Source organism: Pelodiscus sinensis, chromosome Z (assembly GCF_052426305.1).
Source record: "Pelodiscus sinensis isolate ZL-2025 chromosome Z, ASM5242630v1, whole genome shotgun sequence".
In the NCBI taxonomy this organism is placed as follows: Eukaryota; Metazoa; Chordata; order Testudines; family Trionychidae; genus Pelodiscus; species Pelodiscus sinensis.
In genome coordinates, this window is record NC_143085.1 from 1,778,878 (window position 1) to 1,796,584 (window position 17,707).

Below are 17,707 nucleotides of genomic sequence, written 5' to 3' on the forward strand. Positions count from 1 at the left end.
TTCACGTGCAGCTCACGAAACCTCCTGCGCCCCTAGGAATGGCTCCCCGACCCCTAGCCCCTGTGCTAAAAAGCCAAGCGGGAGTTTTTTTAAAGGGGCGGCGTCCTTTTTTTTTTTTGCTCGACCAAACGGCGGCACGTGGGGCTTTGTTTTGGCACAACTTTTCCCCCTCGGCTCTTGGCCTGGAACGGGTTGGGCCTCCCCCTGCCCAAAAGGAAGGGCTCTGCTTGTTCCTTTCTGTGTCACTCAGCTGGGATTGGCTCCGCCACGCCCGTGGCTTGAGAAAACGCCTACTTCCGCGTCACGTCCAGTGTCGGGCAAGATGCTGGAGTATCTCCGGCCAGCCGGTGCCGGGCCTGTCCACCTGGCGGTAACCTGGGCCAAACCTTTGGCCCGACATGGCCTGAGTCTTGGCAGGCCTAGGATTGCAGGTGTCCGGTTTCCACTTGGTCTTTGTGGCTTCTGTCTGGTAAAAACCCTCCGAAAATACCTCCCCGTTGGGTATTTTTTTGGAAAATATCTGCCAGTCCTAGGAAGGCCGGGTAGAGAAAGGAAGGCGGAGGAGAATCAAGCCAACGCTTAAGTCATCAGCCCGGAAACCGGTCGCGTTGATCCTTTTTGTTAGGACAGGAGGCTGGTGTGGACGGTCCCGATTTTTGAGAGCTGGAGCCCGTTTCCTTCATTGATTTCCCGGACAGAACGCTCCAATGCTGGACTGTTTGGTTCAACACCGGACAGCGGGCAAGCCTCGATGCCAGATCGCGCACGAAAAATACGGCACATGGCGGGGGAAAAATTGGTGGAGCAAAAAAAAAAAAAACCAACAGCGCAGGGACCCAAAAAAACACCCCCCGAAAAAAGTCACGGTACCTTTAAAATTGCACACTCCCTGCCTCCGCCGGACGCAGAGGGGGAGGAATGTCCCAAGCAGCCTTCCGTCCGAGAAAAATAGAAACAAACCGACATTTTACATGGCTGGTATTTTCTGGGGTTTTTTTTTTAATGCCCTACCCATTAGATCACGCAGCCCAGTTTAAAATGTACTGCAAGCGAAAAGAGGGAAAAGTGACTTGACCAAGGGCACGGTGCTGATCAGTGGCAGAGTGAGGAATGGCGCTGGGAATTCCTGCGCTGCAGGCCCACGCCCTACCCACTAGATCACACAGCCCAGTTTAAAATCTACTGCAAGAGAAAAGAGGGAAAAGTGACTGGACCAAGGGCATGATGCTGATCGGTGGCGGAGGAAGGAATACTGGACACTGGCAATCGTCTCTGGGGGGGGGGTCTTTGCCTTTAGGGGTGTCAGATCCCTGTTTGGAAAAAAAACACCTCACCCCAAAACCTGCGCAGGCACCGGGGGCAGATTGCGTCGTGGACCCGTGCCTCAGTTTCCCCTCGCTGAGAAATGAGGACCGTGCTACTCCCCCCTCTCCATCAAGCGCCGTGAAATGCACGGATGCCCCACTGCGGGCATGACCGTTCCGTCTCTGAGAGCTTTGTGAGAGAAGCGTCACACGGAGGCTCCTAATTCTGAGATGATGGGCTCTGCCATAAGGGGCTGTGCAGTCTAGTGGGTAGGGCACAGGCCTGCAGCTCAGTGCCGTTCCTCACTCTGCCACCGACCAGCACCGTGCCCTCGGTCAAGTCACTTTCCCTCCTTTCTCTTGCAGTAGATTTTAAACTGGGCTGTGAGACCTTGTGGGTAGGGCGTGGGCCTGCAGCTCAGGAAATCCCAGCGCCATTCCTCACTCTGCCACCGACCGGCATTGTGCCCTTGGTCAAGTCACTTTTCCCTCTTTTCGCTTACAGTAGATTTTAAGCTGGGCTGTGTGATCTAGTGGGTAGGGCCTGGGCCTGCAGCTCAGGAAATCAAAGTGCCGTTCCTCACTCTGACACCGACGGGCATCGTGCCCTTGGTCAAGTCACTTTCCCCTCCTTTCTCTTGCAGTACATTTTAAACTGGGCTGTGTGATCTAGTGGGTAGGGTGTGGGCCTGCAGCTCCGGAAATCAAAGCGCCGTTCCTCACTCCGATACTGACTGTCATCATGCCCTCGGTCAAGTCACTTTTTTCATTTCTCTTGCAGTAGATTTTAAGGTGGTTTCTGGCAGCGGCTGTCTCTCATCTTGTGGGGATAAAAGACATGGGATCTTGCTTTCTCGCGGGGCGAGACACACATACGGCGAATGGGTTCATTTTAAAAGCTGGCGTGTTCATTTTAAAGCTGATCCTGTACGGATTTTATTCGTTACTTTTCAAGTTGATGAGTTCGTTTTAAAGTCGATCCTGTACCGATTTTCTCTGTTACTTTTCAAGTTGATGAATTCGTTTTAAAGTCGATCCTGTACCGATTTTCTCTGTTACTTTTCAAGTTGATGAATTCATTTTAAAGTCGATCCTGTACGGATTTTATCCGTTACTTTTCAAGTTGATAAGTTCGTTTTAAAGTCGATCCTGTACCGATTTCATTCGTTACTTTTCAAGTTGATGTGTTCATTTTAACGTCGATCCTGTACCGATTTTCTCTGTTACTTTTCAAGGTGATGAGTTCCTTTTAAAGTCGATCCTGTACGGTTTTTATCTGTTACTTCTCAAGTTGATGAATTCGTTTTAAAGTCGATCCTGTACGGATTTTCTCTGTTACTTTTCAAATTGATAAGTTCGTTTTAAAGTCGATCCTGTACCGATTTTCTCTGTTACTTTTCAAGTCTATGAGTTCGTTTTAAAGTCGATCCTGTTCGGTTTTTATCTGTTACTTCTCAAGTTGATGAATTCGTTTTAAAGTCGATCCTGTACGGATTTTCTCCATTACTTTTCAAGTTGATAAGTTCGTTTTAAAGTCGATCCTATACGGATTTTCTCTGTTACTTTTCAAGTTGATAAGTTCGTTTTAAAGTCGATCCTGTACGGATTTTATTCGTTACTTTTCAAGTTGATGAGTTCGTTTTAAAGTCGATCCTGTACCGATTTTCTCCGTTACTTTTCAAGTTGATGAGTTCGTTTTAAAGCTGATCCTGTACGGATTTTATTAATTCCTTTTCAAGCTGATGAATTCGTTTTAAAGTTGACCCTGTACAGAGCAACTCGGCGACTCTCTGAAGCTTTCCAATGGGTTAATGAATTTCAGCACACATCCAGATCACCCCGGAAGGCGGTTCGCTCTCCGGACACGTCCTCCCTCAGGGTGGGGCCGGCCTGGCGTGGGAGTTTGGTGAGAAACAGCCTAGCAATTCCTGAGGCTTGAAAACATTTTTCTGCAGAATCGGCGTCCTCCCTCCCTCGCCTCAGACCTTGACGGCGTGGGGGGCTGAGCTGGGAAGCTCCGACTCCCACATCCGTGTCTTGTGATCTTCGCAGTGGGGCTTAAGGCACGATTAACCCCCCGAACGCCGAATGAACTTGGTGCGATGAGCGCGGGGGGATCCGCTCAGTGGCTTGGCGAACGACGCAGCCCGGGGCGCATACCAAGCTGTGGAGGCAGAGGGGGATTGTGGGTGGCTATGATTAATGATCGGCAATTACGCTAACGCCTGGGACGCCCAGCCGAGTTCAGGACCCCCGGAGTTGACGACTTTCCTAAAGTCGCTGCAATGGCCGGTCGTGATGCCCTGACCACCCAGGGCTGCTAACGCCCCTTCCTCCCACGGCAGTAACCACTAGCACATGCTGCCTGCTGACTCTGTGGGTCGAAGCTAGTGCCCCATGCAGGCACAATTAATGGGGGGAGCTTCCTAGACTCTGGAAGGCGCTGCATTTAATCCAGATTTAGAGTCCTAATCTGCCCCTCGTCGTTTAATCCAGATCTAGAACCGGGCCTGCCCCTCGGCGTTTAATCCAGATCTAGAACCGGGCCTGCCCCTCGGCGTTTAATCCAGATCTAGAACCGGGTCTGCCCCTCGGCATTTAATCCAGATCTAGAACCGGGCCTGCCCCTCGGCGTTTAATCCAGATCTAGAACTAGATCTGCCCCTCGGCATTTAATCCAGATCTAGAGACCGGATCTGCCCCTCAGCATTTAATCCAGATCTAGAACTGGGTCTGCCCCTCGGCGTTTAATCCAGATCTAGAACTAGATCTGCCCCTCAGCATTTAATCCAGATCTAGAGACCGGATCTGCCCCTCAGCATTTAATCCAGATCTAGAACTGGGTCTGTCCCTCTGCATTTAATCCAGATCTAGAACCGGGTCTTCCCCTTGGCGTTTAATCCAGATCTAGAACCGGGTCTGCCCCTCGACGTTTAATCCAGATCTAGAACCGGGTCTGCCCCTCGGCGTTTAATCCAGAGCTAGAACCGGGTCTGCCCCTCGGCGTTTAATCCAGATCTAGAACCGGGCCTGCCCCTCGGCGTTTAATCCAGATCTAGAACCGGGCCTGCCCTTTGGCGTTTAATCCAGATCTAGAACCGGGTCTGCCCCTCGGCATTTAATCCAGATCTAGAACCGGGTCTGCCCCTCGGCATTTAATCCAGATCTAGAACCGGGGCTGCCCCTCGGCGTTTAATCCAGATCTAGAACCGGGCCTGCCCCTCGGCGTTTAATCCAGATCTAGAACCGGGTCTGCCCCTCGGCATTTAATCCAGATCTAGAACCGGGTCTGCCCCTCGGCATTTAATCCAGATCTAGAACCGGGTCTGCCCCTCGGCATTTAATCCAGATCTAGAGACCGGGTCTGTCCCTCTGCATTTAATCCAGATCTAGAACTGGGTCTGCCCTTCGGCATTTAATCCAGATCTAGAACCGGGTCTGCCCCTCAGCATTTAATCCAGATCTAAAGACCGGGTCTGCCCCTCGGCGTTTAATCCAGATCTAGAACTGGGTCTGCCCTTCGGCATTTAATCCAGATCTAGAGACCGGCCTCACCCCTCCAAAAAGGAGCGTTCAGGCAGATTTGAACCGGGGACTTCTACCCTCTGAGCTAAAAGCCAGCTGCCTCCTGGCCCATGCTGTAGACATCTCTTGATTTTCACTCTTGCTGTGGTCTCGGTATCGCGGCACGGGTCAGTGACCCACACTAGGCGTGTGGGTAACACCAGGGGTTCCCAACTTGGGGTACGCGCACCCCCAGGGGGTACGAGACGCTTGTCAAGGCGGTACGGGGAATAACTAGATTATCGTAATTGAAATATTCCCGAAGGAGTCGTGTTAGTGAAAAAAAGTGGTGGATTTTAGCGTCTCGAATTTATTTCCTTTCCTATTGAATAGGGGGTACGGGACGGTTTAAAAGCCACGGGGGTACGGAGACCGAAAAACGTTGAGGACCCCTGGGTTACACGTTCTCTCCGGTGCCTGAATCCCGTCAGCTCTCCGGTGACCCACAGACCCAGCCGGCGTGGGACGGAGCACGTGAAAAAGTCCCTCTTTCACTATCAACGCACGAGGTTCGCTTGGCGACCGGCGTCTCGCGCGCAGCCTCGTTTTCTCCGTCCCGTCCCGCGCACGTCTCCGTACAACAGCCGCGAGGAACCGCCGGCTTCCTTCTCTCCGGCCCCCGCGGCTCGGACTGCTTGCGGAAATCCGCCCGGGGTCGTTTTCGAGCTGCGTTTCCCGATCTCTCTCTCTCTCTCTTTCGGTTTGGACGCCGGGATCAGACGGGCGTGGGGGCCAAGCGAATCGACCGGCGTGTGTAACGTCCGGACTTTCTCGGAAGCCGGGGCACGTAGGAAGAGAACTTCTGGTTTTACGTTGGCGAGGTTTTCGCAGGATCAGATAGGGACTGGACCTCTGGACGGTTTACGCCAACGTTATAACGGTGACATTTTAAAAAAATCCCAGGAAAGGGAAAGATTGTAAATTTTTTTTGGCGCCCGGGCTGACTCGTTTGTACAGTTTCGAAGAAAATCCGAGAGAGGGATGCGAATGGAGACGTGCGAACGTGCAAATGGAGTCGGGCGTTAAACAGCCCGGGCTTCATTTGCATATTCGGCGCTATTTCGAAAGAACAGACGCGGCGCTTTCGAGAGAAAACCCGTCTCGCGACAGACCCGGGAAACCTCATTGTCCGAGGGATGCGGGCGATTTCGAGAGAAGGGTTTTGACGGCGTCTCACCGGCGTCCGTTATTTCGAAATAGCGCCGTCGCGCGATTGTGCAACGCTATTTAAATCCCGCGCTTCGTTTGCAATTTCGACTGGCTTCGTTTGCATCCCGCTCTCGAAAGAGGGCGCAAGTGGAGACAGACCACTAATCGTAGCCTCCCGGCTGGCCCTGCGGCTGCCGTTTGCCACCCGTGTGCGTGCCCAGTTCTTCTGGCAATCCAGCAGCAGGGAGTTCCGCCGGTTCCGCTCGACGTCTGTCCCAGCAATGCGTCCCGAAGACAGCTCAGTCGAGCAGCGCAGGAGCCCAGCAAACTGGAGTTATGCGGGGAAACCCAAATCTCCCGGCCTTTGTGGCACGTGCTCACTGCTACTTGCACGCCTCCGGGGCAGCGTGGGCGGGGGCGAAACTCGAGGTCAGCTCGTCCCTTGCGATCTCCTCCCGGCAGGAACAGCAATCGGAGAGAGAATCAGACACCAGGGAAACGTGTAAACTCAGAGGCTTTGGCTACGAACGTTTGGCCCTGCTACGCAAGAGCTTCAGCCAGGACAGGTCGGTATTTTGCCCTCCTGTCGGTTAAAAAACCATCCCAGAGAATACCGGTATTTTCTGTTTTTCTGGGACCGGAGAAAGGGGCGTGGTAATAATTTAAAGGCACAGTGACCTTTTTTTTTTTCTGCTTAATATTGGTCTCCCCCTTTTTTCTTTTCAACCGAAGTTTTTCCCGGTGGTTTATTTTGCGGGGGGTATTTTTTGGCCACCCAATCCCCAGCCCCGCCTCTTCTTCCGCAGGCCCCGCCCCTTCCGGGGGTGGAGCCAGCCTGCAGCCATGTCCCAAAATGAATGACGTGGCCCCACTGAGAAAATGATTACCCACGCCTGCCCTCGCACCAGCCCGGGGCCCCGGGGTTCGTACCGACTCGGAGAAGACAGCGCCCCCTGCTGGCTTAACCACCCCACTGCCTGCAGGACAGGCACCCAAGCCGTTAGCAGAGATGACCCAGGAAAAGGGGCCAATGTGAGAATTAGGGGAGCATGCGATTTCAGCAGCCTCCTGGCGCTGCAGCTGGAAAAGAAACATTTTCCCGAGCAGGTTAGCTGCCGCCGGATAAATCCACATCTGGAAGACGGCGTGCAGATGTGGCCGCCTCCTCTCCTCTCGGCATCGGGAAAGGTTCCGGAAAAGGCTCCAAAAATGGAACAGCGGCCTTAGGAAGAGAGATGGAACCAACCGGGACTTTTCAGCTTCGAGAAGAGGCGGCGACGCGAGGAGAGGACAGAGGTCGACACACTCACGACAGGCGTGGAGAAAGCGTTACCGACTTGTTCCTGCCGCATAAGGACTCGGGGCCAGCGGGGGGAGTGAATAGGTTGCAGGTTTCAAACAAACAAACAGAAACCAAATGGTTAACCTGTGGAACTCCTCGCCACAGGACGCGGCAAAGGCCAGGACTTGAACCCAGCTCCAAAAAGAGCAAGATACATTCCTGGTCCGTCCATGGTGATGAGCCAGGATGGGCAAGGATGTTGTCTTAAGTGGTCTGTGCCCGCAAAAGCTCATGCGCCCATCTCCATGTTTTGTTAGTCTCTAAAGTGCTACCAGACCTCGTGACAGGGGTGGAGAAAGCGACGAAGGAAAGGTTACAGACTCGTTCCCGCCATATAAGAACTCGGGGCCAGCAAGGGGAGGGAATAGGTAGCAGGTTTCAAACAAACAAACAAAACCAAACGGTCAACCTGTGGAACTCCTCGCCACAGGACACGCTGAAGGCCAGGACTTTAAAACGGCTTCAAAAGGAGAAAGATACGTTCCTGGTCCATCCATGGCGATGAGCTGGGATGGGCAGGGATGGTGTCTTACGTGGGCTGTGCCCACGAAAGCTCATGGTCCCATTTCCATGTTTTGTTAGTCAATCAAGTGCTACCAGACCTCGTGACAGGTGTGGAGAAAGTGACAAGGGAAAAGTTACTGACTCGTTCCCGCCATCTAAGAACTCGGGGCCAGCAGGGGGAGCGAATAGGTGACAGATTTCAAACAAACAAAAAAGACCAACGGTCAACCTGTGGAACTCCTCGCCACAGGACGCTCCGAAAGCCAGAACTTTAAGCTGGCTCCAAAAAGAGTGAACTACGTTCCTGGTCTGTCCATGGCGATGAGCCAGGATGAGCAGGGATGGTGTCTTACGTGGGCTAAGCTCATGCGCCCATCTCCATGTTTTGTTAGTCTCTAAAGAGCTCCCAGACCTCGTGACAGGTGTGGAGAAAGTGACAAGGGAAAAGTTACTGACTCGTTCCCACCATATAAGAACTCGGGGCCAGCAGGGGGAGCAAATAGGCGGCAGGTTTCAAATAAACAAACAAAAAAAACCCCAAACGGTCAACCTGTGGAACTCCTCGCCACAGGGTGTGGCAAAGGTGAGGACTTTAACACGGCTCCAAAAAGGGTGAGATATGTTCCTGGTCCATCCATGGTGATGGGCAGACATGGGCTGTGCCCGTGAAAGCTCATGCTCCCATCTCCATGTTTTGTTAGTCGATCAAGTGCTCCCAGACCTCGTGACAGGTGTGGAGAAAGTGACACGGGAAAAGTTACTGACTCGTTCCCACCATCTAAGAACTTGGGGCCAGCAGGGGGAGTGAATAGGTGGCAGGTTTCAAACAAACAAACAAACAAACAAACAAACAAACAAACAAACAAACAAACAAAAAAACCCCAAATGGTCAACCTGTGGAACTCCTCGCCACAGGGTGCGGCAAAGGTGAGGACTTTAACACAGCTCCAAAAAGGGTGAGATATGTTCCTGGTCCATCCATGGTGATGGGCAGACATGGGCTGTGCCCGTGAAAGCTCATGCTCCCATCTCCATGTTTTGTTAGTCGATCAAGTGCTCCCAGACCTCGTGACAGGTGTGGAGAAAGTGACAAGGGAAAAGTTACTGACTCGTTCCCACCATCTAAGAACTTGGGGCCAGCAGGGGGAGCTAATAGGTGGCAGGTTTCAAACAAACAAAAAAGACCAACGGTCAACCTGTGGAACTCCTCGCCACAGGACGCTCCGAAAGCCAGACCTTTAAGCTGGCTCCAAAAAGAGTGAGCTACGTTCCTGGTCTGTCCATGGCGATGAGCCAGGATGAGCAGGGATGGTGTCTTACGTGGGCTAAGCTCATGCGCCCGTCTCCATGTTAGGTAGCAGGTTTCAAACAAACAAACCAAAAAAAACCCCAAATGGTCAACCTGTGGAACTCCTCGCCACAGGACGCTCCGAAAGCCAGACCTTTAAGCTGGCTCCAAAAAGAGTGAGCTACGTTCCTGGTCTATCCATGGCGATGAGCCAGGATGAGCAGGGATGGTGTCTTACGTGGGCTAAGCTCATGCACCCGTCTCCATGTTAGGTAGCAGGTTTCAGACAAACAAACAAACAAAAACCCCAGTCAACCTGTGGAACTCCTCGCCACAGGATGTTGTTTTGTTCTATTTGTGAGGGGGCTGGAAATGGGTGATGGGGGGGCTGCTTGATGATCCCCTCTTCTGTTCCCTCCCTCCGGGGCGGTGGCCTCTGGCGGCAGACAGGGCAAGTCCGTGCCTTTCTCCCTCCGCCCTGATTCATGACAAAAGTCTGTTTGGCAATTTCCTCTCCGGCTGCAGTGTGATCGCTGGGGGGGGAAACTCGACGGAGCTGGGGCTGCCGTCTCACCTGTCCAAAATCAAAGAGGGAAATCCCGAAGCAGGGACGTGGGCGGTGCGACTCGCCCTCCGGAAACGGCAAACACTTTCCCCTCCCCGGGGTGAGTCGCCACATTGCCTAGTGACCCGTGGCTGAAATCCCCCCGCTTTTCCCCTGAGCACCGTCAGCTTGCGACGTCGCGGGTTTTCCTTGAATCGAACCGTTCAAACAATTGAGAGCCGGCAAACCACAGCCGATGAGCTCAACGTTATCAGCCCCACACAAAAGTCGAAAAAACTCATTCACTCTTTCCAGCGAGTCGCTGACTTCCTGAATGAATCTTCTTAACATTTCTCCCCCCCTCTGCCCCCCTTCTTACAACACAGACCGTATATAAAGCAGAGAAATCCCCCGGTATGAACACGAATGTCGGAAAACTCCCGTGAACGCCACTCCCCGGCTCTTGGGATGCAGTTAAAGATGAAGTCCCTCCCGGCAGGTAAAAAAAAGACTTTTTCGGTTGCAAACCCCGGGGCCAAGGTGGGCGCAGCTCGGTGCGGAGACGCCCGAAACGCACGTTCCCCCGGCCCGTGAGCAGTGCTAAGATTTGGCAGCAGGCGGCGAAACCGGGATGAATTTGGCCGGGTGCCACCTAACGCTGGAAATGTAACCCTCGCAAGCCGGGTGGGTTCGGGGAGCTGCGGAGAGCTCAGGACGCGGCTTTGGGAGGGCAGGAAAACTCGCGTCAGGAGGAAGTTGGCACTGGGAACGGAGCTGATTGAAAGCAGAAAAGAGGGGGGGACGACTCAGCAGGCAGCCAGCCCCCCCAGGCTCAAAAATCCGCCCCGGCTGGGCCACCTCCCACACTCGGCGGCTGTGTCTAGATTGGCAAGTTTTTCCGCAAAATCATCTGAGTTTGCGGAAAAACTCGCCGGTGTGTGAGGGGAAGGGGTCTCGCTTGGTCGACGTTTCTAGCCCACCAGCATCTTCACATCCTTGCGGGGAACCGGGGGGGGGGACCAGATTGTGACGGGTGTGGAGGGGGCGTGGCATTCGGGGCCAGCCTCGTGCCAGGTTCCCGCGCCGAGCACAACGCGTGGGCGCCGCGGTACGGCAGCGCCAGATCCGCCGGGAACGAAGCGCCCCCGGATGCAGGGAAGCGCTCCGAGGCGGCCAGTTTTCTTGCCCCGAAAGACGCGCACGAGCGGCTCATTTGCACGCCTCGCCGGCTCATTTGCATCTGTTCTGCCGCTCCGTCGCGGCGCGCAAACGCGCCGCGGGGACGTTTTCGTCTGGCGCCCACCAAAAAACCCCTTTTCCCGCCCGATCCCCCCAAAAGGAGGTCTGCCGATCGTGCGGGAAAAGGGGTTTGGGCGCAAACACAAGCCGTGCGGGTGTTTTCTTCGTGCGCAAAACCCCCTTTTCCCGCCCGATCCCCCCAAAAGGAGGTCTGCCGATCGTGCGGGAAAAGGGGTTTGGGCGCAAACACAAGCCGTGCGGGTGTTTTCTTCACGCACAAAACCCCTTTTCCCGCCAGATCCCCCCAAAAGGAGGTCTGCCGATCGTGCGGGAAAAGGGGTTTGGGCGCCAAAGGAAACGGTCCCCCGGGCTCCTTTGGGCGCCAACACCCCTGGCGGCAGAAAAGCTGCCAATGCGGTCGCGCCGCATGCAAATGAGCCCCTCATTAGCATACTTTACTGAGCCTGCGGTGGCTCTGTCGGCGTCCGGGAGCAATCCGGGCCCGGTTGAGTGCGGCTCGAGTCCCCGTGCTGGAAAACGACTTCGGGGGGGGGGATTGTGAGCGAGAATTCCCGCCCCCTCCGGAAATCATACGCCCGGCCTTTCCGCGCAGCCCCGGAAAACGCCCCTTCTCCGCACGCAGCCGCGCCCGGAGGGGCGATTGCGACACCGAAAGGAAATCCCATCCAAGGCCCGGTCCAAATTAGGGCGCGGATGTGGCCGCCCCCGGAGTAAATAGAGCAATTCTCTTTCCCGACGCGGGGCCGGAGGCTTCGACAAGTGCCGACAGCTTCCCGGGAACCGTTGCCTCTGGGCCCGCTCGGCACGGGCGCGGGCGCTGATCCTGGCTGCTCTCGGCTACCGGCCGGGCGTGACTCGGTTTCCCTTTTCCACGAGGGCGGGCTCCCTGCTGTGCCGAAGGCCTCTGGCCTCCTTAGAGACGCGTGTCGAGACAAATGAGGCCAAGCAGCACCCTTGGGTGCCGGCCACATTCCCCGTACCGTTTCTTTGCTGCGACGTTAGCGCCCCGGAGACGGGACGGGGGGGCGGGGTCTGTGTGTGCGACAGCGGATGGGTCATCGAAAATGATCGCAAGTCCCCCCAGCACGGGAATACCCGCAGCGGCAAAACGAGGCGCCTGCTGTTACGGCGCCCATTACAGTAGGGCCTACAATAACAAGGGATCAGACCCGCAAGACCAGGGACGGCCTCTGCCAGTCTCTGCCCCCAAGATCTGACAGTCACAGCGGGCGAGAGGGAGCGAGGAGACCGCAGAGCGTGCCCCTCGCTTTCCCACGGCCACCCCGGCTCCGCGGCGTGGGCAGAATGAATTGGGGTTTGCGCCCCACGGCGGGCACGGCGGTGCCCCGCCAGGAGACGCAGACGCTGCCGGCGGGTGTGTGTGTGGGGGGGGGGGGATGCGCTCTGCTAATCAGCTGGGCGGCGTTAGAGGCTTTCCTGGCGGGCTGCCCTAGGGAAACTGAGTCACCGCGCCACCTGTAAGGCTGCTGGGACTAGCCAGCGTGGGTCGGTGTTGGCAGCAGGCGCCTAGGGAACGGGGCCCACCCCCCCCCCGTCCCTGCCCTGCCCTCTCCTTGGCACGCTCGGCGCACGCCTGCAGGTAGTGACAGCTTCATTGCACAACCTGGGAACGCACAAAAGAAAGAAACCCGCAGGAGAATTCCTGCCACATTCCTGCTGCACCCAGCGGGGGTGCAGACAGCCGGGCGGGCGGAGACGCAGGGGAACGGGTGTTGTTGTCCAGGCCACATGGGGGCCGGCACTCGGGGGGTGCAGACAGCCGGGGGGCGGAGATGCAGGGGAACGGGTGTTGTCGTCTGGGCACACTGGCCGGCTCTTGGGGGGTGCAGACAGCCGGACGAGGGCAGACACAGGGCAGCGGGTGTTGTCGTCTGGGTCACACAGGCCGGCTCTCGGGGGGTGCAGACAGTCGGGCGGGCGGAGACGCAGGGGAACGGGTGTTGTCGTCTGGATCACTCGGGACCAGCTATCGGGGGGTGCAGACAGCCGGACGAGGGCAGACACAGGGCAGCGGGTGTTGTCGTCTGGGTCACTCGGGGCCGGCTCTCAGGGGGTGCAGACAGCCGGAGGAGGGCAGACACAGGGCAGCGGGTGTTGTCGTCTGGGTCACTCGGGGCCGGCTCTCGAGGGGTGCAGACAGCCGGACGAGGGCCGACACAGGGCAGCGGGTGTTGTCGTCTGGGTCACACTGGCCGGCTCTTGGGGGGTGCAGACAGCCGGACGAGGGCAGACGCAGGGGAACGGGTGTTGTCGTCTGGGTCACACTGGCCGGCGCTCGGGGGGTGCAGACAGCCAGGCGGGCGGAGACGCAGGGGAACGGGTGTTGTCGTCTGGGTCACACTGGCCGGCGCTCGGGGGGTGCAGACAGCCGGGCGGGCGGAGATGCAGGGGAACGGGTGTTGTCGTCTGGATCACTCGGGGCCGGCTCTCGGGGGGTGCAGACAGCCGGACGAGGGCCGACACAGGGCAGCGGGTGTTGTCGTCTGGATCACTCGGGGCCGGCTCTCGGGGGGTGCAGACAGCCGGACGAGGGCCGACACAGGGCAGCGGGTGTTGTCGTCTGGGTCACTCGGGGCCGGCTCTCGAGGGGTGCAGACAGCCGGACGAGGGCAGACGCAGGGGAATGGGTGTTGTCGTCTGGGTCACACTGGCCGGCTCTCGGGGGGTGCAGACAGCCGGACGAGGGCCGACACAGGGCAGCGGGTGTTGTCGTCTGGGTCACTCGGGGCCGGCTCTCGAGGGGTGCAGACAGCCGGACGAGGGCAGACGCAGGGGAATGGGTGTTGTCGTCTGGGTCACACTGGCCGGCTCTCGGGGGGTGCAGACAGCCAGACGAGGGCAGACGCAGGGGAACGGGTGTTGTCGTCTGGGTCACTCGGGGCCGGCTCTCGGGGGGTGCAGACAGCCGGACGAGGGCAGACACAGGGCAGCGGGTGTTGTCGTCTGGGTCACTCGGGGCCGGCGCTCGGGGGGTGCAGACAGCCGGACGAGGGCCGACACAGGGCAGCGGGTGTTGTCGTCTGGGCCGCACCGGGAGACGGAAGAGGGGATGTCCGTCCCGTTGGCTCACCGCTCTCGCTTTCCCCGGCGCACAGGTGCGGTCCCCTTGCTGCTGCTGCTCCACTGCCGGCTGGCGGCCGGCAAGGCCCTGCCGGTGGACACGCCCAGCCCCATGTGCGAGAACCTGAACCTCTGCAAGCACAACGTGGAGGAGCAGACCCACAGGCTGGTGGCCCTGCTCAACGCCACGGCCCGGGATCTCTTCAGCCTCTACGTAAGTTTCCCCCGCCGGCCGGGGGGCTCCGCGTCATGGAAAATCGGAGCCTTCCTGTTGGGCGTCATGCCCTGAGTAGCCCCTCCTGGAGCCAGGCCAGGACGGGGGGCCAGAGGGGCCGGGATCAGTGGGCTAGGATTTCCGGAGGGCTGGATGGCAAGGTGACACTCCTGAATTGCTCGCGGAGTTCTTTTCTCCCCACTGTGTGCCAGGTGTATGAGTTGAAAAGTATTTACACCAAACAAAACAGGGTTTTTAGGGGGATTTCAATTTACACATAGTTTGAGAGGTCCTCAAGTCCAGTTCCCTGCCCTCCCGGCAGGACCAACCCCCATCTAGACCTTCCCTGGTAGGGGAATCCTAGAACGCCGTGGTAAGGGGACCCCCAGAAAACAACGGGGCCGTTTCCTGCCCAGCGAGGACTAGAACCCTCTTGAGGAATGTCCCGGGAGTCAGGCAGGGCTTGCGCGCCTCAGTTTCCCTCCTCACGTTTTCCCTCCCCGCCTCCCTCAGCTGGCCCGCCAAGGGGACCCCTTCAGCAGCCACGCGGACCAGCTCTGCAAGGCCGAGGGCATCTTCTTCCCGGCCTTCCACGCCAACCGCACCAGCCCCAGGAAGGACGTGTTGGTGGCGCTCTACCAAGTCATCGCCTTCCTCAACGCCTCGCTGGGCAACATCACCCGGGACCAGAAGGAGTTGAACCCCGAGGCTCAGGACTTGCTGGAGCGGCTGCACAACACCACGAAGACGGCCCGGGGCCTCTTCTCCAACTTGACCTGCCTCTTGTGCACCAAGTACCGGGTTGACCAGGTGGACGTGGTCTACGGGAAGAGCACCAAGTCCATGAGCGTCTTCTTGAAGAAGCAACAGGGCTGCCAGGTGCTGCGGCGGTACACGCAGGTCATCGCGCTGGCCGTCCGCGTCCTGCTGCCGCACCTCCCGCAGGACTGAGCGCCCCGCCCCCCCCGGACGCTATCGCTTCCCCCGTGGGCCACGGGGAGTGCGCGTGAGCCGCCGGCGCCCTCTGGCCAGCCGGCCTAGCGGGCGAAGCCGCCGCGCTTGCAGCTTTCGGGGATTTTCCTCCCGCCGCCGCCGTTGCACGACGTGGGACAGACCCCCCGCCCCCCGCTTCCGTGCCCCGATGGTTGATTATGACAGAGCCCCCTTGGCTTCCTATGGGTCACCTCCCCCGGCCCGTTCATTTATTGACGCGGGGGCGGGGGGCAGGCCCTGGAATGGAGCCAAGGGGCGGGTTGGGCAGAGGGATGCGGGGGGCGGGAGGAGGGCTGGATCGGGGCTAGCGGGAGCTGAGAAGCCGGCTGGGGAGGGGGCAGGGGACGGGCTGTGTCCTTCGTGAGCCACCTGGTCCCCTGACGGCCACGGGACGGGAGCAGAGAGCGTGGCCCTTTGAGGTTCGGCCTGCTGCTGGTCAGTTCGGTGGGAGGAGCCTGCTGCTGGTGAGGCCGGTGGGAGGAGCTTGCTGCTGGTCAGTTCGGTGGGAGGAGCTTGCTGCTCGTGAGGCCTGTGGGAGGAGCCTGCTGCTGGTCAGGCTGGTGGGAGGAGCCTGCTGTTGGTCAGGCCGGTGGGAGGAGCTTGCTGCTGGTCAGGATGGTGGGAGGAGCTTTCTGCTGGTCAGGCCGGTGGGAGGAGCTTGTTGCTGGTCAGGATGGTGGGAGGAGCCTGCTGCTGGTCAGGCCGGTGGGAGGAGCCTGCTGTTGGTCAGGCTGGTGAGAGGAGCCTGCTGTTGGTCAGGCCGGTGGGAGGAGCTTGTTGCTGGTCAGTTCGGTGGGAGGAGCTTGCTGCTCGTGAGGCCTGTGGGAGGAGCCTGCTGCTGGTCAGGCCGGTGGGAGGAGCCTGCTGTTGGTCAGGCCGGTGGGAGGAGCTTGCTGCTGGTCAGGATGGTGGGAGGAGCTTGCTGCTGGACAGGCTGGTGGGAGGAGCTTGCTGCTGGTCAGGCTGGTGGGAGGAGCTTGCTGCTGGTCAGGCCGGTGGGAGGAGCCTGCTGTTGGTCAGGCCGGTGGGAGGAGCTTGCTGCTGGTCAGGCCAGTGGGAGGAGCCTGCTGTTGGTCAGGCCGGTGGGAGGAGCTTGCTGCTAGTCAGGCCTGCGCAAAGGAGGGGTATCGCACTGCCCCTCCACCCCAGCCGGACCCTGCCTCTTCGGAGCTGGCTCGGACCCTGGAAGGCGTCCCAGGCTGCGCTGCCGGCAAGCCAGAACCGGCCCGTCATTGGGCGGCCTTTTCAAAACACGCCCCTCGTATCCCCCTCCCGTAAGCGGGGTCCGCAGCCGGCCCGGAGCGCGGCCCAGACGAGCGTCTCGCCCGCCATCTCGCTCGGGGAAGGCACTTGGTTAGTCGTCCGTTAATCGCGGGAGACGCTCCTCCTCTCCCCCCCAAACAGCTGAGGAGGGAGCCGGGTTATTCAGGCAAAACAGAGTCCAGGCCCCTCCAAGCAATTTTCCCTGTCATCTTTGCCGTGGGGGCCAATTTTTGCGGTGCCGGTGCGGAATAAATTTATGATTATGCACTGAGGCGGGCGTGAATGTGCACCACCCATAGACACCGACCCTAGCATTGGGCGTGTTGTTGATCAGCTCAGCTTTCCTGAGCTCCCCTCTCCCCCCCCACTTGCTGTGCAATGGGGCCAGACCTAGACGGGATGGCAGGGAGGTGGCGGGGGGCCCCACATGTGCTGTACGTGCTAATGATGCTGACATGGTGCCACGGGGACAGGGTAACGTGTGTGCGTCTGCATGGCTGGATGTCCCATGCCGGATGTTTCAAAGAACTTTTAATAATAATTAATAATAATAATAATAATAATAATAATTAATAATAATATATTGTCTGTTATTTAAATATTTATTTTTATATTTTGAGACTGTCTTTTTTTACCAAATAAATGTGCGCAAGCTGGCTTTTTCCCCCCTGTGGTTTTCTTCGCTCTCCCTTGGTGTGTTACGGGGGAGTTTCCCCATGGCTGGCCTTGTTTCTTTCACGGCCTCGCACTCCTCTGGCCTCGCTCTCAGACCCTCTTCGCGCTGAGTCCAGGCTGCTGGATGAAGCCTTTACCAGTTCTTCAGGAATGGGACCGTAGGGGTGAAATGACGGGGCCGGGGGGGGGGGGGGAAGCTGAGCCTGGCCCATGAGCGGGCTACACACCGTGTTGGGGGTCATGTCGTCCCTTACTGCACATTCGAACCACCCGAGTTCCTGAGCAAAAAAAAAAAAAAAAAACTAGCTGTGGCCCCTTTAATTCCTGGGACCAGTGTTAAAAAAAAAAGTTACTGGTACAAAAAAAAAATTGCCCTTTTAAGAGCAGAGCAGGTATTGCCCTTTGAAGTCTGCTGGGGACACTCCAACCTCCCCCCACTCCAGCAAGTCTTGCAGGGGGGGAGGGGGCTGAGTTGCCTTGTGCCCCCCCCCTGGAATTTCTCCCCAGTTTGGGAACCTACAATCTA

At 57.7% G+C, this 17,707-nt stretch overlaps 1 protein-coding gene across 2 annotated transcripts; it reads left to right on the forward strand.

Moving 5' to 3' along the window:
* Nucleotides 1–10,058: 10,058 nt before the first annotated feature.
* Nucleotides 10,059–17,178, forward strand: LIF (LIF interleukin 6 family cytokine). Of its 2 annotated transcripts, XM_075916988.2 has the most exons (3): nt 10,059–10,194; nt 14,072–14,250; nt 14,764–17,178. In XM_075916988.2, exons 1-3 carry the CDS (start codon nt 10,122–10,124, stop codon nt 15,199–15,201), a joined length of 690 nt encoding a protein of 229 aa, XP_075773103.1. In that variant the 5' UTR covers nt 10,059–10,121; the 3' UTR covers nt 15,202–17,178. The 2 variants fall into 2 exon arrangements, with proteins under 2 accessions (XP_075773103.1, XP_089631370.1); XM_089775244.1 differs by lacking the exon at nt 10,059–10,194 and having other exon boundaries at nt 12,633–14,250; nt 14,764–17,177.
* Nucleotides 17,179–17,707: the final 529 nt, after the last annotated feature.